The sequence below is a fragment of the Macaca thibetana genome, chromosome 2 (assembly GCF_024542745.1).
Source record: "Macaca thibetana thibetana isolate TM-01 chromosome 2, ASM2454274v1, whole genome shotgun sequence".
Lineage (NCBI taxonomy): Eukaryota > Metazoa > Chordata > Mammalia > Primates > Cercopithecidae > Macaca > Macaca thibetana.
In genome coordinates, this window is record NC_065579.1 from 75,133,765 (window position 1) to 75,157,544 (window position 23,780).

Below are 23,780 nucleotides of genomic sequence, written 5' to 3' on the forward strand. Positions count from 1 at the left end.
CTGAACAACCTTCCTGACCTCGCAGACACTGTTGGTTGCCCTCCCCACTCAATTGGTCCTTGCTAACAAAACCGTAATTTTGTCCAGGTTATCAAGGGAAGATGTGTTTTTAGGGAGGTGGGGCCCTCCCTCACCCAGGGGTGAATCTTTTTTTTTTTTTTTTTTTTTTTTTTTTTTTTTTTTTTTGAGACGGAGTCTCGCTCTGTAGCCCGGGCTGGAGTGCAGTGGCCGGATCTCAGCTCACTGCAAGCTCCGCCTCCCAGGTTTACGCCATTCTCCTGCCTCAGCCTCCCGAGTAGCTGGGACTACAGGCGCCCGCCACCTCGCCCAGCTAGTTTTTTGTATTTTTTAGTAGAGACGGGGTTTCACGGTGTTCGCCAGGATGGTCTCGATCTCCTGACCTCGTGATCCACCTGTCTCGGCCTCCCAAAGTGCTGGGATTACAGGCTTGAGCCACCGCGCCCGGCCTAGAAAACAATCTAAAAATTGTGAAATACAGCAAAATACAAAAGGCTATATGAAACCATGTGTGTAAAACTTAAGCAATAATAAAATAGTCATCACTGAATTTATTACCCAGGCCAAAAACAATATTACCATATCCCAGAAGGCTTTGTGCACCTTCCCATGCATACTTTTCCCTCCCCAAGAGGAAGACTTGATGTTTAATTTTGTATTCATCATGCTCTGAATGTTTTCCTAAACAACAAAAGGAAGAGTTTATTTCTGACTTGTTTTTAATTTATATAAATGGAATCATATAGCAGATAGTCCTTTGAGATTTGCTTCTTCCATTCAGTATTATGTCTTTGAGATTTATTTGTACATAATTGTAATGCATTTCTTTTCCTTGAATGAACATACTAGGGATTTCTTTATTTATTCTGCTATTGATGGATGTTTGGGTTGCTTCCAGAGTTTTGCTGTGATGCACAATTCTGCTGTACATAGTTGTGTATTTGTTTCTTGGTACAGACATGTGTGAGTTTCCCAGGCTCTGTATGTAGGCGTGGGTTGCTAAGCTGCAGGGTGTATGACTTTACTAGGTAACGCCAGAATGTTTTCCAACTTATACACCCAATAGCCGTGGAGGGGAGTCTGTATTGCTCCACAGCCATGCCAATACTCAGACTGCCCAACTTTTAAATGTTTGCCAGTCTGGTATTTTTTAAAACTCTTATTTGTCTCATGTTAATGAGAAGGAACATTTTTTCATATGCTTATGAGGCTTGGGTATGTTCTTTCTGGTGAAGTTCCTATACAATTGCTTTGCCCATTTTTCTTTGGACATTTGTTTTTTCTTATTGATTTATAGGAGTTTTTTATGTGCTCTGTATATTAAATGGGTTGCAAATATCTTATTTCAGTTTGTGGTTTATCTTTTTATTCCCCTTTACAGTAATTTTAATGAAGAAATTTCTGAATTTTAATGCAGTTGGATTTATCTTTCCTTTCCTTTGTGGTTTGTACTTGTTTTGTGTGTCTCACTCAGAAATTGTGAATCCTTGTGTGGTATGCAGAATAGCAGCTCTCCAAAATGTCCATGTTCAAATCTCCAAAAACTGTGAATATATGTTCAATGGCAAAGGGGAACTAAGGCTGCACATGGAATTAAGGTTGCTAATCAGCTAACTTTAAAAATAGGGTGAGTAGCCTGGATTATGCAGGTGGACCCAATACAATCATAAGGTCTGTAAAAGTGAAAGGGAATCAGACTGAGTTATGATTACAGAAGAATGGGTTGAGACTTTTGGGGGTTTTTCAGAGATAGAATGTTGCTGACTTTAAAGGTGGAAGAAGGGGCCATGAGTCAAGGAATGTGGGCAGCCTCTAGAAGCAAGGAAATGGACTCTCCCTAACGGCCTCTAAAAGAATGCAATAGCCCTGCTCACACTCTGATTTTAGTCCTGTGGGACTCACAAAACTAAACCTACTAAACCTAACCTACTGAAGTGTCAGATAATAAATTTGTATTGTTTTAAGCTACTAAGTTTGTGGTCATTTGTTACAGCAGTAATGGAAAACGAACGCACCAACTCTACCCCGTTTTAGTTTGTTTTAAAGGAAAACTGGTTCTTCTATTGAGCACACTGGGCGACTCTGTCTTCTCTACCTACTTGTATTTCCTTTGCCTCCAGGTCAGAGGTTCTCAGCTCTGACCACACATGAGCATTACCTAGGAAGGCTAACAAGGAAACTTCTTAAAAATACCGATGCCAAAAACCAAACCAAAAAAACCCAGATGCCTGGCCCCAAACCAGACCAACTAGATCATAATTTCTAAAAATAAGAACCAGGCATTGGTATACCACTTCATCCCTGTATCCATCGTCAATTCATATTTTTGTTTTGATCCATTTAAAAGTAAATTGCAGACATGAGGAAATATCCCCCTCTTTACTGGGGCAGCCCTTCAATTCCAGACTCTCATCTGCCACAGTGAAGCCTGCCCTTTAAATCCTGAGACTCATGACCTCGACTTAGTTTCTCCTCCTACTCATACTTGTTGATTGCCCCTGAACCTTCTTGTTCCGGTTCGGCCACGTCCATCCTAGTGTTTCTGTTCTCATATGGAAGGAGTAGCTGCCTCTCCTCCAGCCCGTGATCTCTGAGAGGGCAGTGGTGCTGTTTTATTCATGTATCGCATCTGTCTATTGTGCTTTGCAGCAGGTTAGTGAACATTAAAAACAACCATTTCACTTAGTCATCAGGATAGGCTTAAATTTTACTTGAAGGGTAGCTTGGCTTTGTTTAGGAAACCAAATAAATGTGTCTGGTTAAAGGCTAAAATTAAGATCGGTAAGAAAACTGGAGTTGGTCACAGATTTCATGACCAGCAGGGTTACCCAGGGCCACAGGCAATTAAAGCTATGCACAAAAGCGATCTTCAGTGTGAGAAAACAAATATTTCCTCATGAGGAGTAAAATGAAGATAAATGGTCATTTTTCTTATGTCAGCTACTCAATCTTTCTGGCATAAGTTTGCCATGGAAGAAAAATAAATCATACATTACTTAAATCTCCTTTAAATGTTTAAATACTTGCTTAACACCTGTAAAATATTCTCAAACTAACTTCTCAAACTCCTCTCTGAGAATTTTAAATACTGTTTTCTGTGTTAGGAACTTAAATAGGGTGAATGTGTTAGAACAGTAACAATAAACCTGCTTATTCTTGAGTTTCCACCAAGATAAAAAGAACAAAAGAAACTCTGGATTCTTTTCCTTGGGAGAAATCGATTCTCTAAGGCAGTTGGGGAAGGAAAAAAGGAATTCAGCCTCCAAGGACTAGCAAGTAAGACCTCTTTACACTCCCAGGGCCACATCCTCAGTTTCAAAAGAATGTGTAAGAATTGTGTGCAAAATTGATAAAGTATTGCTAAACAAAAGAAATTGGAGTCTTTGAGGGTTTAGAGACTTTTCCAGAAAATAAGTCAATTAAAAACCTCAACAAATTTATTTAACTGTTAGGTCTGGTACCGAAAACTAATTTGTATTTATACTTCATGTAAAGCAAACGAGGCTGAAAGTCAAAATGACCTTTCAAAAAAATATTTACATCTGTCAGTTTTTACTTCAAGGCTTCTGAAATCTTGGTGAAGAAACATGTGGCTTTGTTTATTTTCATTTTTCCATTTCAGGAAACATCAATAGTTTTTATTTCTTACTGTCATTGTCAAATTTAATTCAAAAGTATTCTGAGGTTTGCTTTTGAAGAGCAAGTCAGAGGAGCTCAGGAGAAATAAATGAAATCTTGTGTATTAGTGCAAGTGAGGGAAAAAAATAAACTCCTAAAGAGCTTTTATCCCTATAGACCAGGAGATAAAAGAACAATACTTTTTAATGTGCTATACAAATATTAAAAGTAAGTGTGTGTGTGTGTGTGTGTGTATCTCATCATACTGTGGTTTACACAGTTTCTGGCTATAGACGAGGAGATAAAAGAACAATATTATTTTGATGTGCTATACAAATATTAAAAGTGTGTGTGTGTGTGTGTGTGTGTGTGTCTGTGTGTGCGGTGTGTGCATGTATCTCACCATACTGTGGTTTACACCGTTTCTGGCTTTAGAACTGTTTCTTTTCTCTTCAAATCATGTTCCAGATAAGACAGTCTTACTACTCTCAGATATGAGATATTTTTCCTTTTCTCGGTGGAGAAAAGAAAGCATATTTATTGTCCAAAATTTTCAAAATACTCCATGGCATTTAGTTTCTTGAATAATAGGAAAGTATCTTATTCAAGCTGATAAACTACATTTTATTTGAAACAGATGAACAGAATTCCCATTAGTGGGAGACATCATCTCTCTAAATAACATGCCCCTCACTGGTTACCTCATTTATCTCGTTGGTCATCTCCCTAAATAACATGCCCCACACTGGTTACCTCATTTATCTCGTTGGTTATTTATACTCTGTCATCCTGGACTTCCAATATGCATTTTATACAATATTAATATTAGAAGTCAAAATAATTTGATGATGGAAGAATGAAGCTTTCTGTGTGTATAAAAGAAGGAAGCTGAACATCTACCTCGCTGATCAAGCTAATCTAATTTAGGTAGAATGTACAAGTTATTTAGGAGAGTAACTCTCCTGAATCTGTCAGTGGGAAGAGACTTTTGGAAAAATCCTCTGTGTATCCTTGACAGGAAAAGACTGCAGACCTTAGTGTAGGGCTACATCCTACCATTAGTACACAATACCCACTTCACCCACGCACATCAACAAAGTTGGACTGCTCTACGTCCTAATTAATGACACGCAAAACATACATGTTAGGAAAAATAATGGCATGCATAGAGGCAGCAATACTTTACCATCCTTCTGATTTCGACTTTTGTACAACATCAGATCTGTGGTAATGGTTAGGTGGACGTGGTGTAAACACATACGAATTACCACAAGGTACTCACTTAAGATACGCTTTCCCTCCTCATTTATCCCCCACCAATCCCTGAAATCTGAGCACTTGGATTGTAAATAAAAATAAGGGGATAGGCGGGTGTGGTGGCTCAGGCCTGTAATCCCAGTGCACGGGAGGCTGAAGTAGAAGAATCATTTGAGACCAGCCTGGGAAACACAGCAAGACTCCCATCTCAAAAATAGCTTTAAAAATTAAAAAAAAAAATAAGGGAGTAATAAAGAATTAGTGAAATCTGGCACATTATTGGACTGCTGGGTTAAACAGCTGCCCCTGGATGCTGCAATTTTCACGAAGTCCCTTTAATTGCTCTATACCTCTGATTTTTCATAAATAAAAATAGTTTAGTCCACAAAGAGATGATAAATGCTTGAAGTGATGGGTACCGCAATTACCCTGATGTGATTGTTACTCATTGTATGACTGTATCAAAACGTCGTATGTACCCCACGAATATATACACCTATTCTGTATCTATAACAATTTCAACAGATGGGTTAGAAAGGACATAAGAGAAAAGGATAGCTTCAGAAATGTTTTAGATATGGTGTTACTGTCTCTTTCAAATGCAAAGGAAGCTTAGGAGGAATAGCAGCAAACATTTTTGCATGGGGTAAGTCAACTGGCAAGGAATACAATAACAGACCATATACTGTACTTACCAATAATAACAGTGTTATCATCAGCAATTAACAACTTGCTGTGGACATAGATAAGCTCGGTGACTAGGTTTCCTTCGAGCTCTGCATGTGTTCTAAGACCACAGAATGATATGTAATTTATCCACTGATTGCCAACTGCAAATTTAAAAAGAAATTATTAAAATTAATGTTAAAAAAAGAAAAGAAAAAAAAAGAAAAAAAAATAAAATTAATGCCACCAAGCTCAATAAATATACATTAAATCTTATTGTTTCTCAAAACATACTACTTAGATTGTTCAGAATAGATTGTATATTATATGTATATTTTTTCTATTTCAGAATTCATCCAGGATTTATTTTTGGTATCTGAATTTCATATTGTCAATCTGAATGGCTATATATATATATATTTTTTTAACTGAAGTATTTTCTGTCTTCCCTTTGCTAAGGCAATCCAAAAAGCTATTCGAATATGAACATTTTATTTCAATGATTTGATGAGTTAACTACTGAAGAGTGATGGTGAACGCTGAGCCAGAATAGATTAACCAAGACTTCAGTGTGACATTTGCTTCTATCCTGCTTGACACTTACTGCAGTTTGAATCAGATGCAAGGTGTGTGCCAAACCACCTGATGCTACATCATTTGTAGCACATTCAGCATGAAGCATCAGTTAAATTCTGCAGACTTTGGGTAAATAAAAATATTGGCAATGAAAAACCATTCCTCCCTTTAGATCATTAAAATTAGGAAATAGAAGAATCCTTACTACATTAGACTTAGAATTTTCTTCAGAGCAAGCAGCACCAGGTTTGTACTTTAAAATATTGCCCTCCATCTCATCACGTGGGGGCCATTCACATGATGAGAAGAAATGCATTCCATACTAAGCCAGCTCATAATCATGACCCCTGGTGTGAATGTTAGTCACAGGATTTTACGGTCTTTCTCCCACACAGCAGTTGTCTTGGATAAGCAAAGTCTGATACCAAGAATAAATGGAGTGGAACCAAACTATCACAAATTCTAATATCAAGAGAGCATACTTTTTTTTTTTGGTCTTTTTTTTTTGTCTTTAAGAGAATTCGAAGCATAGAAAGGTGGCAGTTCATCTCCCATTTACTGAAGTTTCCATTTATTACTGATGGTTTCTATTTTGCTACTGATACTATTCAGTGTTTCTATTAAGTTTGGGTATCTTGGAAAGAAATCCATTCATAGGTTACATACAGAGATGCCTGCATTTAGAGATAGCTTTCCCCTCATATACATATGAGTGATGTTGTATAGCTGTGTTTGATGAGAGTTGAAATGTTGGTATACTAGTGCATCGTGTGTAAGGGATGCATTTCTAAAAAGTTTCATGTAAATGAGATTTTTGCAATCAACTTGTTCCCCTATTTGTTAATGTTATATTGGAAAGATGCTTCATCTGAAGAATCACCTCCTTTTTTAAGTATTTTCTGATCCATTTCCTTTTTTAAGCCCCTCAGACCTATAAAATTCCTGGATAACGTTTCTAACATAATGCCTAGTATCTTACAAATATTTATATAATCCTCAATTTATTCTACTGTTATACAGGAACTGGATCTTACACATCTTGGTATTCTCATCCATTCACAGTGCTAAAAAAAAAAAAAAAAAGCTGAATAAATGTGTGAGTGGATAAATGAATATTCAGGTGCCAGCTGAAACTAAAAAATATTTTACCTTTTAATTTCTCTGTATCATCTACTCTCCTACAGCTGGATCATGATCTAGAATTTATAAGTTTAAGATATAAAGCAGCTTTTCAAAGGAATCATGGAGCAAGTCCTTTGCTAAAGTAAGTATTTTTTTATAGTAATTTCCATTAAAATTCACATTGAACAATATAGTAGACCAGTGGTTCTCAGAGTGCATGAAGACCACCTCTATGGAACTTGTTAAAAGCAGATTCCTGTGACTATTCCCAGAATTCTGATTCAGCAGAAATCAATTCAGTAAGTTCCCTAGGGGATATTGTTTTTGAATGACACTGCCATAGAGCTTTGGTAATTATTTAAGATTAGTATACACTAAGAAAATAATACACCATGACCAAGTGAGATGTAATCCAGGATGCAAGTCTGCTCAATATAAGGAAATCCATTATTAGACATTAAATTGACCAATCTAGGGAGAAAAATAATTATCTTAACAGATGCTGGAAAGCTTTTGACACAATTCAGTATCCACTCCTGATAAAAGCAATGAAGAAAGTAGGAAATGATGAATACTTTCTTAACATGCTGAAAAAATATATAATATATGTATTATATATTTATATGTATAAGTGTGTATAATAATTTCAATACTATTTAGCATTGCCTTGGAAGTATCAGCCAATACAGTTGTGTAAGAGAAATCATATAAAAAGTAAAGTCATCCCCACTTGCAGATACTATGAAAACATAACTGAAGAATCAGTAATAAAATTATATCAAATAATAAAAATATTAAATATAATAACAGGATATAAATTAACATATAGAAATCAACAGCCTTTATACACACAAAACAATAACCACTTAGAGAAGATAATCACAGACAAAGCCCCATTTAGAATGACAACAAAGAAAATAAAAGAGATAAACTTAATGGTTCATATGCAAAACTTTTATAAAGAAAAAGTTAAAACACTATCAAGACACAAGAGTAGACTTGAACAAATGGAAAGATTGCTCTTGTTCTGGGATAGAACAATTCACCATTATAAAGATGTCAACTCTTCCCAGGTTAATTTATAAATTTAATGTGATCTCAAATGTATTGTAACGGAAAAAATATCAACAAGTTTTCATGGAGTTAGATAACCTGTAGTTTGTATGGAAAAAATAAACATGCAAGAATAAATTAAGAAAAACAGAAGAGAAAAGCTATGAGTCATTAGCCCTATCAGATATTAACACATACTATAAAGTCTGTATAATTAAAACAGTGCAGATCTAGCAGATAAATAGACAGATAAACCAGTGAATGGGATAGAAAGTCCAAAAAGAGATGCAAATACATAAGGAAATTTTGTATATGATAAAGGAAACAGCTCAAATGATAAGGACGAGGACTTTTAAATAAAAGGTGCTAGTACATTTCCATAGCCACCTGAAAAAGATAAAACTCCAAAATTTTTTTTATCAAGAATAAACTCCAAATGGATCAGAGATAAAAATGTAAGCAAATGAAACCAGACAAGTGATAGAAGAAAGCAAGCATGAATTCCTCTATACCTCAAATGTAGGAAAGACTTTGTAAGTATCCAAACGCAAAAAAAAAAAAAAAAAAAAAAGAAAAAAAGAAAAGAAAAAAAGAAAAGATTGGTAAATTGGTTAGATTAAAAAAATAACAACACATTTGCATGACACGAAACACCACCAGCAAAAAACAAAAGGCAGAAGACAAATTAGGAGAAAGTATTTGCGGTATATGTCACAGATAAAGAGGTGATAATCCTAACATATAAAGAACTCTAAATAATTGAAGGGAAAAGAAAATCAAAATCTTAATAGAAAAATGGGCAAAAGACATGAATAGACAATTCACACACACAAAAGGTACCTTTGAAAAGATATCCATGGACTCATAATGATAGAAATGCAAATAAAAATGACATTGAGAAATGATTTCTTATCTAATAAGACTGGCAAAAAATAAAAAGTAGGACAACATACTCTGTTAGTGAGAATGGGTTGAAGCCAGACTCTCTCATATACTGGTGATAAAAATGCAAATTTGTACAAATTTTTTGAAGGGTCATTTAGCAATATCTAACAAAGCTACCTATGTGTTTACCTCCTGACCCAGCAATCCCACTCTAGAAATTTACTCTAAATATATACCTCCAACAAATAAGAATATATATGTATATATATTAATATATACACAGTTACCCATTGCATATAGTTCTATTAGAAACATATAATTGTTGTTGAAGTTAATCTAACTGCTCATTCATAACAAAGTGATTGAATAAACTATGGCGAATCCACATATGGAAGACTATGCAGTGTTAAAAAGAAATGAAGATCTCTGTGAATTAATATGGAGTGATTTCCAGGATATTCTGTTAAATGGAAAAGAAAAGGTGAACAAGAGAATATGCAGTATATTTTTTGTGAAAGAGATCGGGAGAAATAAGAAAATATACACTTATCTAAGCATTTTTCCAAGAAGAAACACAAGATTAACCTAGAAACTGATGAAACCGGTTACCAATAGGGGATGGGTGAGTACAGGGTGAAAAAGATAAAAGGTTGGGGTAGAAACTGAAAGTATAGAGGAATGGCATTTATCTAAATATACTTTTTGTATAGCTCTGGCTATTGGAAGCATAGCTCATGCATTCAAAAAAAAATAAGAGAGATTTTAAAAAACCCTGAAATGTAATATAAACCAAAGCAAATGAACCAAACCAAATGAAGTTAATAACATAATCCAAGCAAATGAAGTTAACAACATAATCCAACTACTTCTGATCACAGACATTTGAGTGTACACCCTTAGGCTAAAGGCAAAAAACACTATAAGCAAGTGTTAAACTCTAGTAAGTAGATTCATTTTTCACAGTGGTATGGGCCAGCAATCCCAAAATTATTTTCTGTGTATTGAAAGGTTGAGGAAATACATAAATATGCTGCGGATTAGGGAGCTGTGTTTCTCACTGTGAAAGAAAGGAGGTATAAACATAAAGAGAGGGATGACTAGAAGGAATCCTATGTTGTGGGATTGGAATTGGAGGTATCCATATGACAAGAAAGAGAGAGAACAGGTTTGTGTGTGTGTACAGAGGCCCAAAGTAGTGATATTCTAGTAGCAATGATCACATCTAGCACCCAGAGTTTGCTTTATAAATACAATTTTTCACTAAAATAACCTAGGTTCTTTGGAGAAATGGCTGATTGCAGGGCTAGTGTTGGGAATATATGAGTCTGGGACACCTTGTTGTGCCAGTAAAAGAAGACGATTATTGGGGACATGTCCAAAAAACATCAAGCCACCTTTAAAAGGCCCTCATTGGCCAAACCTGGGCAAGCTGAACTCCAAGATCTTAACTCATTGAATAAAAGAAGCTGTAAATCCATACTAATATAAGTACATAAACGGGGAAAAAGGGAAAACGTTCCTTACAGTAAAATTCCAACTAATTAATTTAAAAGAAACTAATAAATGTAGAAAAAAATGATGGAATCAGAAAGTCAGCATTTGGTAACTATCACAATAATTGATTCAGAGAATGATTAACGCATGCTAAAACCAGGAGGTCAATGGTTGATAAGAAGCAGGATATTTATATACACCTAAAGTGTTTTCCTACAAAATACTATTAATTATGAAGGGGAAAATAGTGGAGAATTCTGGCAGACACCACCTTCACTAAGTGATCAAAGTTAATATAACCAGTAAGGTTGTTCCTGCTATGTTACAGTAAGAACACAACCTCACTTCTGTGATACTGCTCCAAAAAAGTATAACTTAAATCTAATCACGAGAAAACAACGGATGTACCCAAATTGAGGGACAATCTACAGAGCAACTGGCCTGTACTCTTCAAAAACATCAAGATCAGAAAGCTCTGCCACCCCCCCAATAAAAATGATTGGAAGATAATTTCATATTAAAGAAAAATAAAGACACATGACAACTTAATGTCACAAATGATTGTGAACTGAATTCTAGCCTAGGAAAAAGCCTTCTTCCCTCTTTTGCTATGAACATTCCTAAGACAACTGGCAAAATTTCAATAAGTTCTATAAACTGATAACAGTATTATATCAATGTTCATTTATTTTGATAATTGAACTATACTTGCTTAAGAGAATGTCCTTGTTTTCTCAGAAACATACATACATATTTAGGGGGAAATTGGTATCATGGCTGCAACTTATTCCAAAACGACTCAGAGTTAAAAAAAAAAAAATCCAACATCTATATATCAATGTATCTTTCTATTAAGAGAGAATGATAAAGCAAAGAAAGTAAAATTATTACAACATCTGGGAAATTAGGATGAAGGATATATGGCAGTCCTGGAAGTTGTTCTATAAATTCGAAATTATTTCAAAATTAATTTTTTTTAAGATTAATGATACTGACTAGCTGTCAGCAGCTTGAAGGTTTAGGCCATGTCATATTTGTAATTTTCTAAAGCACATCTATGTGCCATGTCAAAGCAGGCCTAGAGAGTATCAGCAAAACATCACTTAGTCAGATAGCCTGTCAGCCCACAGTCCATACCTACTTCCCACTCATCCTTGACTATGCAATAATTCTTATGAAGTAATTAAATCTTTATTTCTTCGTGAAAAATGGCCTTGGGAAGAGAGCTAACAGTTGGTACCAGTAACATGATCTAAAAGAAAGATAATGGTTCCTAGCCAGAAAGTGGACATTTTGGACAAATGCGAGCGTGGCCTGCCAAATGCTATGGGGACGCCAATTTATGATGTGAATAAATTCACCATGAACTCTATATGGAAAGAAGAAAAAACAAATAGAGAAAATATTTCAGCCAGTACTTTATTCTGTGAAAAAAACTGGCTCAACATGTAATAGGTACAAAGTTGGTGATGTTAATTTATGTTATGAGGATATACCATAGAAACATATGCTTTTTGAAGAAAATATAAGCAAACCAGGAGCATATACAAGCATTAATGTGAAGAAATAGATAAACAAGTATAAGAAAGAGTCCCAAATTATATAATGTCATGGAGGTATCTGAGAACCTGGAGATTTATTCAGATCCCAGGACATACCTGTTGTGATCATTGGTGTGTACATCACACACACCGGGGCCTGTCAGGGGAATGGGAGGCTGGGGGAGGGACAGCATTAGGAGAAATACCTCATGTAGGTGATGGGTTGATGGGTGTAGCAAACCACCATGACACGTGTATACCTATGTAACAAAACTGCATGTTCTGCACGTGTACCCCAGAACTTAAAGTATAATTAAAAAAAAAAAAAGAAGAGAAATTCAATACAATAGACTCGATATTTATAAGAAAATTTCGTGAAAGGACATCAAGAATTGTTACAGGCTTTTGTTACTTAAAAACTGGTAGTAGGCCGGGCGCGGTGGCTCAAGCCTGTAATCCCAGCACTTTGGGAGGCCGAGATGGGCGGATCACGAGGTCAGGAGATCGAGACCAGCCTGGCTAATACGGTGAAACCCCGTCTCTACTAAAAATACCACAAAAAACTAGCCGGACGAGGTGGCGGGCGCCTGTAGTCCCAGCTACTCCGGAGGCTGAGGCAGGAGAATGGCGTAAACCCGGGAGGTGGAGCTTGCAGTGAGCTGAGATCCGGCCACTGCACTCCAGCCTGGGCGACAGAGCAAGACTCCGTCTCAAAAAAAAAAAAAAAAACAAAAAAAAAACTGGTAGCACTTGGTATATGTACATATCTAATCCTGATTGAAAACTTCTGGCCCTTAAATCATACTAAATTGGCTGCTAATACCGAAATTAACAAAAAGTATAAAAACGATAAAGAAATGCTTTAAATTAAACATTAAATCTCTGAAGACTGGTGTATCAGATAATTACATACTAATAGTTGCTGGTTTTCTTTTCAGGAATTTTAACATATTCATAGCAGCAGTTTTGTTATTCTAAATAATTAAAACAGTAGAGAACTATATTTCTCTATCCAATTAGAGATTAGCTAGTTCATGTATTTAAAACCCACTACATATACTAAAACAAAGCCAACAATACAACCTTGTACTTTAGAAACAGGCATTATGTAATTAATCTTTTCTCTTTGTCTAGCATATGAACATTTTCCCCACTGAGATGCCTTATTTTTGACTGTTCCCAAGGTACTTGGAAATCTTTTTACAAACAGGCTTAGCATTGAAATTACTTCTTGTGTTAAAATCCAATTTGTACCCTTGAATAGGCAAAGGCAGGAAAAGGGTCTAGAGCCAAAGGAAATACCTTATAATAAGCCCAGGACATTTTTACTGTTGAAAACGTAATAGGCTTGTTTTGATTTTTTGTTTCTTCTCCTATATCCTCACCTGTGCTTTTTTACAAGCCACTGCCAGCGCTGAATGATTCTCCCGATTTTACTTTATCAATATATCTTTTATAAATTTACTCATTCACTGTCATCTTCATTTTAGGCCTTCAGAAAACAGAGACAGAGATAATACTCCGGCAAATCCCTGTCCTACATACAATGAGATACAACTTTTGGAAGTATTCGTTATTGGTGATGTACATATCTTTTGTCTAAAGTTGTTTTCAAAAGTTTTGCAGGTTGAGCAGACCATCAGTGAAAAATTGCTGAACACACAACACCAGTATATGTACATTTTGAAGTTATATACATGTATTAAAACTTGTCACTATTTTTAATTTGTCACTGTTTTAAATTTGTATTTAAAGTTTCCAAATCATTTAAAAATTCTTAAAATTTATAAATTTTATACTATAAAATTCTCTTCTTTAAAGTGTACAAATCAGTATGTTTTATAAGTAGTACATTCCCAAGGCTGTACAACCATCACCACTACCTAATTTCAAGACATTTTTATCACCCCCCCAAAAATCCCTATACTCATTAACAGTTACACCCCATTCCACTCTCCCCTACACCCTATTATTCTACTAACTGGCTCTATGGATTTGCCTATTGAAGACATGTTATAAAAATGAAACCAGACAATATGTGGCCTTTTATGCCTGGCTTCTTTCACTTAGCGTAAGGTCTTCAGGGTTCATCTGTGATGCAGCATGTGTCAGTTCAAGCCTTTTTACATCTAAATAATACTCCACTGTATGGATACACCCCATTTGGTTGCTACATTCATCAATTAATGGACATTTGGCTTTCTGAATAATGCTGCTATAAACATTCGTGTACAAATTTTTGTGTGGACTTTTGTTTTTAATGTCTGAGTAAATGTTAAGGAGTAGACCTGCTGGGTTATAGGGTAATTACATTTAACTGTTGCGGAACTGCCAAACCGGCTTTCCAAAGAAATAGTACCATTTTTCATTCCCAACAGTAATGTGCTAAGGTTCCACTATTTACACATCCTTGCCAATACTTTATTATTATTATTGCCATCCTAGTGAATGTGAAGGTGTGAGGTTGTATTGTGGGTTTGAGTTGAATTTCTAGTGATTAGTGATATTGAGTTTTCTTTCACGTACTTATCAGCCATTTGAATATCTACTTGGAAAAACACCTGTTTAGATCCTTGGCCCATTTTTTATTTTTTGAGTTATTTTTATTTTTATTATTGAATTGTAAGAATTCTTTATACATTCTGTACACTAGTCCCTTATATATATGATTTGCAAACAGTTTTCTCCCATTCTGTGGGGTGTTTTCACTTCCTTGATAATGTTCATTGGAGCACAAAGGCTTTCGAGCTTTCATGTTTGATGAAATCCAAATTATCTATTTTTATATGTTTGCTTGTGCTTTTGGTGTAAAATCCAAGAAGCCATGGTCACAATGATTTGTGCCTATTATTTTCTTCTGGGAAATGTATAGTTTTAGTTTTTATATTCAGGCCTTTGATCCCTTTTGAGTTAATTTTTGTATATGATATGAGGTAGGGGTTCAACTTTTTTTTTTTTCTTTTTGCACGTGGATATCTAGTTTTTCCAGCACCATTTGTTGAAAAGACTATTCTTTCTCCATTGAATTGTTTTGGCACCACCTTGCTGAAATTTAATTGACCATAATCATAAGAACTATTTTTAGACTGTCAACTCTATTCAGTTGATCTGTAAGTCACACTATTATTGTAGGTTTGCTGCAAGTTTTGAAATCACGTATGTGACACCTCCAATTTGTTCTTATTCAAGATAGTTTTGGCAATGCTAAATGCCTTGAAATTTCAAATGAACTTTAGGATTTGTCAATTTTTTGCAAAAAGGTAGTTGGGATTTTGATAGGGATTGTGTTGAATGTATAGATAAATTTGGAGAGTACTGCCATCTTAACAATGCCAAGTCTTTCAATCCATTAACAGAGTATCTTCTTATTTATTTAGATCTTCCTTAATCTCTTTCAATATTTTATTATGTTCAGCATATGTATCTTCCACTGCCTTTATTAAATTTATTGCTAAATATTTAATTCTTTTGATGCTATTTCAAATCGAATTATTTTCTTAATTTCATTTTCAGTTTATTCATTGTTAGAGTATAAAAGTGAATTGATTTTTGAATATTCATCTTGTATCTTGAAACATTGCTAGACTAATTTATTATCTGTAATAGTATGTGTGAATTCCTTTGAATTTCCTGCATACAAGATCACGTCATCTATAAAAAGAGGTAGTTTTATTCTTCCTGTTCCTTTCCCTTTAAAAAAATGTATTTGTCTTGCTCAATTGTTGTGACTAAAACCTCCAGTACAATGTTGACAAGAGTGAACTTTCTCATCTCGTCACTGATCATAGAGGAGAAAGCTTTCAGTATTTCACCATTAAGTATGATGTCAGTTATATGTGACATCTACAAATACCATTTATATGGCTGAGGAAGTTTCCATGTATTCCTAGTTTGTTGAGGTTTTTTTGTTTGTTTTAATTATTTTGCCAAATAATTTTTCTGTGTCTAATGAGATGATTATTTGCGGTTTTTGTCCTTTGTTCTATTAACATGGTGCATCACATTGATTGATTTTCAGATGTTAAAACCAACCAGGCATTCCTGGGAAAAATCCCATTTGGTCACGATGTATAATCCTTTTTATATTGTTGGATTCAGTTTAGTAGTATTTCACTGAGGAATTTTGTGTGTACATTCACAAGGAATATTGATCTGATTGATCTGTGGCTTTCTTTTTGAGATGGAGTCTCACTCTGTTGCCCAGGCTGGAGTACAGTGGCGCAATCTCGGCTCACTGCAACCTCCGCCTCCCAGGTTCAAGCGATTCTCGTGCCTCAGCCTCCTGAGTAGCTGGGACTACAGTTGCAGGCCACCACGCCCAGCTAATTTTTGTATTTTTAATAGAGATGGGGTTTCACCATGTTGGCCAGGATGCTCTCGACCTCTTGACCTCGTGATCCTCCTACCTCGGCCTCCCAAAGTGCTGGGATTACAGGTGTGAGCCACCGCACCTGGTCCTTTTCCTTTATTATAATGACTCTGGTTTTGGTATCAGGATAATACTGGACTCATAGAATGTGTTGGGAAGTATAGTAATACATTGCTTAATGATGGGGATACGTTCTGAAAAATGTGTCATTGGGTGATTTTGTCACTGAACATCATAAAGTTTAATCACACAAACCTACTACACTAATCATATAGTCTACTACATACCCAGGCTATATGGTATAGCTTATTGCTCCTAGGCTACAGACCTGTACAGCATGATACTGTACTGAATACTGTAGGCAAGTGCAACTTAGTGGCAAGTATTTGTGAATCTAAGCATAGAAAAGGCATGGTAAAATCATGGTATAAGAGACCAAAAATGATACACTTACATAGAGCACTTACCATGAATGAAATTGCTCTGGGTGTCAGTAAGTGAGTGGTGAATAAATGTGAAGACCTAAATTGTTACTGTGCACTACTGTGGACTTATAAATGCTGTACACTTAGGTTACATTAAATTTTTAAATTTATTTAAAAATAAAGGAATTGTACCATGACATGAGTATGACTGTGGCATAATTTGGTGATAGGAATTTCTCAGCTCCATTATAATCTTACAGGACCACCATCATGCTGCAATCTGTTGTTGACTGAAATGTCATTATGCAACATGTAACTGTATTCCTTTCTCCTATCTATTTTTGGGGGGAAGTATACGAAGGATTAGTGTTAATTCTATTGCGGATGGTAGAACTAACTAGCAAAGCCACTGGGCCTGGGCTTTTCTTTGTAGGAAGATTATTGATTGCTAAATTAATCTCTTTACTTGTTTTTGCTCTATTTATAATTTCAATTTTTTCTAGAATCAGTTTTGGGAGTTTGTGTCTTTAATACAATACCATTAATGGTACATATCAACACTGGGCCAAGAGGTGTCCATTTAATATTGTTTCTGAGTGTATCTGTGAGGGGTTTTCTGGATGAGATTTGCATTTGAATCCGTGGATTCATTAAAGTAGATTGCCCTCCCCAATGTTGGTGGGCATCATCTAATCCACTGAGCACCAGAGGAGATCAAAAGACAGATGGAAGAGGAATTCATGCCTTTTGATTCTTGCTTTTCTGCTTCTGTTGGAATCTCGGTCTGCTCTTACCCTTTTACTGCGATTAACACCATTGGCTCCTCTGATTCTCAGGCCTTCAGACTTGGATGAGAATTACATACCCAGCTTTCCTGGGTGTCCAGCTTGCAGATTGTGGAACTTCTCAGCTTCCATAATTACTTGAGCCAATTCCTCATAATAAATCTTTTCATATATATATGAAAGATAGATATATAAAAATATATAATATATAATATAAAATTTTATATATTGTTTATATATAGCACATAAAAATATATATCTATATATTTATAATATATAAATAATGTATAAATATATATTTTATTATATATACATCTTTTCATATAGATAAAAGATATATATCAATATATATTACATAGATGGCTATATAACTATATAATATATAAATTACTTATTTATATATTATTTAAAATATTATCTATAATTATATAGATATAACACATATTTATATATTTTATTTTTAATAAATATTTTATTTAATATATATTAAATAATATATATGCATATAATATGTAAATATATAAAATATATATTCATACATGTATCTTTTATATATATGAAAAGATTTATCACGAGGAATTGGCTCAGGTAATTATGGAGGCTGAGAAGTTATATTTATGTAATTTCTTAATTTATATATATATATATCCCCTATTGGTTCTGTTTCTCTAGGTAACCCTGACTAATACAGTGTCTTTAAAGGAATTTATCCATCTATCTGGGCTAATTTGTTGGCATACAACTGTTAATAGTATTCTACACTCCATTTTATTTCTGTAAAGTCAGTAGTAATGTCTCCTCTATTTCTGATTTTGGTGCTTTGAGTCTTCTCTATTTGTTACTTGGTCCACCTAAAAGGTTTGTCAATTTTGTTGATCTTTTCAAAAAGCTAACTTTTGCCTTCACTAATTTTCTCTATTTTTTTCTATTATCTCATTTATTTTCCCTCCAATTTCTTTTATTCTGCTTGTTTTGGGTTTATTTTTCTCTTCTTTTTCTACTTTCCTAAAATGTAAGGTTAGGTTATTGATTTGAGATTTCTTATTTTCTATTAAATAATATAAATGTTTATAGTTATAAATTTCCCTGTAAGCATTGCTATAGCTGCCTTTCATAAGTTTGGATATGTTGTTTTCATTTTCATTCATCTCAAAATATTTTCTACTGTCCTTTGAAGTATCTTCTTTGATTCTTTGCTTATGTAGAAGTATTTTGTATAATTTCTACCTATCTGTGAATTCCCAACATTTCCTTTTATTATTTATAAATAATTTATTATTTATTATATTATAAATTTATTTATTTATTTATTATTCATATTATATTTATTATATTATAAATTTATTATATATTATAAATATATATTATAAAATTTATTATATTATAAATAATATATTATTTTATAAATAATTTATTATTTATAATTTCATTCCATTGTGGCCAGAGAACATACTTTATACAATTCCTTAAATGCCTGTACCAAATGAGTTTCTTACACTTCACTGAGGAGCTCTGCGTATGTGTGTGAGGGCCACAGGCCTTACATGCTCCGGCATGCAGTTTATAACTCTGTCTTAGGCTTCACTTTCTGCTTGCACAAAGCCTCAAGGTCAGCTAGAGGTGAGAGCTTAGGGCCGTCTCAATCCTTTCCTGAGCATGCGCATTGCCCTGGGCATGGGCACAGCCCTCCACGTACCCATGACCTTTCAGATTCCCAGGGATACGTTGGAGGTTTCTAGTGCCCACTAGGGGATCTCCTTCCTCAGCTTTTCCTCTTAAGATTTTTAGTCAGCTTCTTGCTCACTCAACTGTTACTGCCGCTTCAGTTAGCTGTGATGCTAAATAAATGTTGCTGATTGTTTTTGATAAATACTCAGGTTTTTTTTTTTTTTTTTTTTTTAAGATGGAGTCTCGCTCTGTCGCCTGGGCTGCAGTGCAGTGGTGCGATCTCAGCTCACTGCAAGCTCCGCCTCCCGGGTTCACGCCATTCTCCTGCCTCAGCCTCCCGAGTAGCTGGGACTACAGGCGCCCTCCACCACGCCTGGCTAATTTTTTGCATTTGTAGCAGAGACGGGGTTTCACCGTGTTAGCCAGGATGGTCTCAATCTCCTGACCTCATGATCTGCCCACCTCGGCCTCCCAAAGTGCTGGGATTACAGGCGTGAGCCACCGGGACCGGCCATAAATACCCAGGTTTTTTAAAAAGGCTACTTGCACTGAGCAAGGTCTGAGTCAGGTGAAATAAATATAAGTACTTAGAATGGGAGTTTAAAGGGAAGTGCCAGACGGGTCACATAATGACAATACTGTGAGAATTGTTGGGACGTGGGAGCCTCAACCCTGATCTGCTCCCTCCAATGCCTGCTAGGCTGCTGGTTTTCACCCTGATTTGAGCAGCTGTTGGCTTTTAAGACTATTCTGGAGCTGAGAAGAGGGAGATGGGTATACGGCAAGTTAAAATGCCACACAGCTTGCTATTCTTACCAAGATTCAGCTGTTTTTCTTCATTAAACACTCCTTGGATTGTTACAAGCCTTTAATTTCCCCGTCCAAAGAAGTTGATTGTGACAACTTTTGTCAGTATTTTGTTGCTTTTATGTAGGACTGTATTTTTGGAGATCCTTCCTCTGCCATTCCTGCTGATGTCCTAATTTCTTACTTTTAAACTAAAAATATACAGACTTGGAAAGTCTATTATTTTCTACCCACATTCCAGTACATCATCCAGTGCACCCCATTTGGGAGGCTACCAGTATAAAATAAAATCTTCCTTCAAAAAACTCAGTTGAGGTTTATATTCTCTCTGAAGGGCATCACATGATTAGGACGAGTCCTTCTGCCTTTTCCAGACCTCCTGTGGCAGCTCCATTCTCTTGGTCCGCTGGATTGAAACTCAGAATTAGCTGACACTTCCCTTCCTCTCCTGCTCCCACATTCCCTCAAGTCTTCCCTCACAATCTTATCCACACATGACCCTCCTTTTCCATTACCAATGTACCTTTGTCTCTTGCCTGCCACCATCTCTACCCTGTTTACCAACAGTAAATGAATCTTCATATAAATGTCAGTTTGATGAGTTTGCTCCAGGGGCTCAGAGGTGTCCACCAAACTCTTCTTGCCTTCTGGATAAAACATAGCCTTTTTAGTGTGGCTGTCCAAGTTTTCACAATCTGGACCCAACTTGAACTGGAAGTCATACAACTTGGGTTCTGACTCCAGTTTAGTTTGTTTTGATTGCACAGAGATATAGGGCAATATTGAGTGCCCACTATATGCTGAACCCATAGTTCAGGGAGATATAGATACGTAAACCTCTAGTTACAATATATTGTAGCCAAGAACTAGGTAGAAGAATCAATTAAGAAGACATCTGAGGCCGGGCATGGTGACTCACACCTGTAATCCCAGCACCTTGGGAGCCCGAGGCGGGCGGATCACCCGAGGTCAGGAGTTTCAGACAGGCCTGGCCAACATGGTGAAACCTTGTCTCTACTAGAAGTACAAAAAAAAAAATTAGTTGGGCGTGGTGGTGCACGCCTGTAATCCCAGCTACTTGGGAGGCTGAGGCAAAAGAACTGCTTGAACCCAGGAGGGAGAGGTTGCAGTGAGTTGGGACCATGCCATTGCACTCCAGCCTGGGCAACAAGAATGAAGCCCAGTCTCAAAAAAAAAAAAGAAGACATCTGTGAAAGCGTCTTTGAAAAGTATAAAAAATTGCATTCAGTAGATAAAGAAGAACAAACAACTATAATATCTCATGATTGTTATTATCAAAATAATTATAAACAAAAATAAATAGAAATTGTAAAGATGCTCAGTTTTTATTACCTATTTAGTCTTGGTGTCTTCATTTGAATAATGGTTTGGGCAACTTAATGAGAATAAATGCTTTATTACAGGTGAACATTTTGTGGGGTACCTTTTATAAATAGAGTTCTATAATCACACTGTGAAACATTAATGATTACTGATACCTCGCCTTCATAATAAAAAACAACCATATGAGAAAAAAAGCAGTTACTTACGCTCTGCTTTTAACTGTCCAAGGATGGAATTTTCTCCTCTGCACATGGTTCTGAAAATATGTAAAGGAAAAAAATAATTACAGAGGTTTCAAAACAACCAATCCCATGTAGTATCTGTAGGTTTAATTCTAACACAAGTAAAAACAGAACAAGTGCTTCTATGAGAAGATGCTACGTTTATTTCTAAATGCTAAAAAGTTACATGAATATCACTTTTGTAATGTTACTAATGGGACATGATAGTTGTTTTGAGTTGGGTAAATGGAAAAGTTATGTCAGATTTTAGAAAGAGAGGCTATTGAAAAACGATGGGTCATGAATGAACTTTCCCTCTTACAAAACTGGATAACAGCAAAGATAAATTTAGAATGCATCAGTAGATAAGAATACTTACAGAATCACATTGCTCTCAGAGGTGAAACGGGCAAGCACTTAGCAGAATAATTTACGAATTAAACTATTAGAATGGGCTGTCTCTAAAGTCAGCAAAACCACTTAAAAATGAAAAATATAGTCTCAGATAAAGGACTCTGCTAATGATTTTGTTTCTTAAGACTCTGATAATCGTTCATGAATTATAAAATCTGACAAAACCAAAAATTCTATGCTTCATCTGCTTGTTCTATGAGAGTAATAAAGAGTATACTTATGCCTGAGAAATGCTGATATTATTAAAGATGATGCCAGCAAATAGAGATGTTTTTGCATAGTAAAAGGTTATAGATTTTGTTTCTGAACAAAAGCCAAATGTGTTACTTCGTTCAGCTGGTTCGAAGGCAAGAAAATAGTCATAGAAAACAATTACAATTGACAATATTGCAAAAATAGTATTAGAATGGTGAATGAAATTGATAAAATTCAATTAAACATTATGTCAGAGCCTTAAATACTTGAAAAGCTTTTTTTTTTTTTTTATCATTTTGTAAATCAGATAATATTAGAAATGTGCAAATCTTCAGTCCAAGTATATAGGCCAAAGCACAGTTAAAGCTCTCTTGTACTGCAACAAGGCAAAGCACCCTGAAGGAAACAAACAAAATATATCCTTGAAATGCTGGTAGATAAACAGATACAAGTCTGAAACATCAGTGAGAAAAAAGAGCATTAAAAAAAAAATTTCCACTACAATGGTGCACTCAAACTGCTCACAGATCCTCCAGCAGGAGCATCTGGGGAGGGGCCCAAGCAGGAGGGCATCTAAGCCTCCACCCCTGATTTGACCAAGGCCCTGACCCCTAATCTGCTTTACTTACCAAGGGTTCTATGTAAGGTATCGTTCGTCCTCTCCCACCTTTCAAAAGGGTTTGATTAGAAAGGTGAGAAACTACAGGTGGTTCACAAAAATAAGAGATTTTGGTTAAGTGACCCTGAAAGAAGGTCAGAGGTGCCTTTCCAGCCCCTTCTATGCAGGCTCTCTAGCCTGTGCTCCCCCCAGCCACCAGCTAGCACTTTCTAGCCCTTTTCACAATGCTCCACTGACCATATCTGAAGCCTTAAGAGGAACCCAAGTGTGCCCTTTTAAATACATATAAAAACTCAGCTTTTAAAAATATCAAGCACAAAACTTTCCCTAAAATTTTAACAAAGATGTGGTAGAGAAAACAAAATTCCGGAAATGTATTTACTAACAGAAGCTATCATTATCAACCTTGTTGAAGGACTTGCTACCTAAAAAATCATAACCAAACACAAGCAAATCATACCATTTCAGGCATTTATTTTTTCTCTATTTACTGCAAAGTACATGTAAATCTCAATAGCTATTTAACCACTTAAAGATAAGTTTCAATCAACATTATACATATATAGAAATAGACAATAACTATACAAGAGGGACTAATATTTTAGTTCGTTTATGTTTGCCATGTGTCTTAGGCCAATCATTTATCATTGTAGACTCCATTTGAATTTTACCAACTAGCAAACAGGCCAAGATTTGAAAGTAA

The 23,780-nt window shown here is 35.5% G+C and overlaps 1 protein-coding gene across 4 annotated transcripts in view; it reads right to left on the bottom strand.

The window, feature by feature from the left end:
* Positions 1 to 23,780, bottom strand: part of PLD1 (phospholipase D1) — a 206,000-nt gene that overhangs the window by 14,019 nt on the left and 168,201 nt on the right. For all 4 annotated transcript variants that reach the window (XM_050780062.1, XM_050780064.1, XM_050780061.1 and 1 more), the window contains 2 exons: positions 21,835 to 21,884; positions 5,589 to 5,723 (listed from right to left, as the gene is read on the bottom strand). In XM_050780062.1, the coding sequence (XP_050636019.1) occupies positions 5,589 to 5,723; positions 21,835 to 21,884 (185 nt within the window). The remainder of the gene's footprint in view (positions 1 to 5,588; positions 5,724 to 21,834; positions 21,885 to 23,780) is intronic.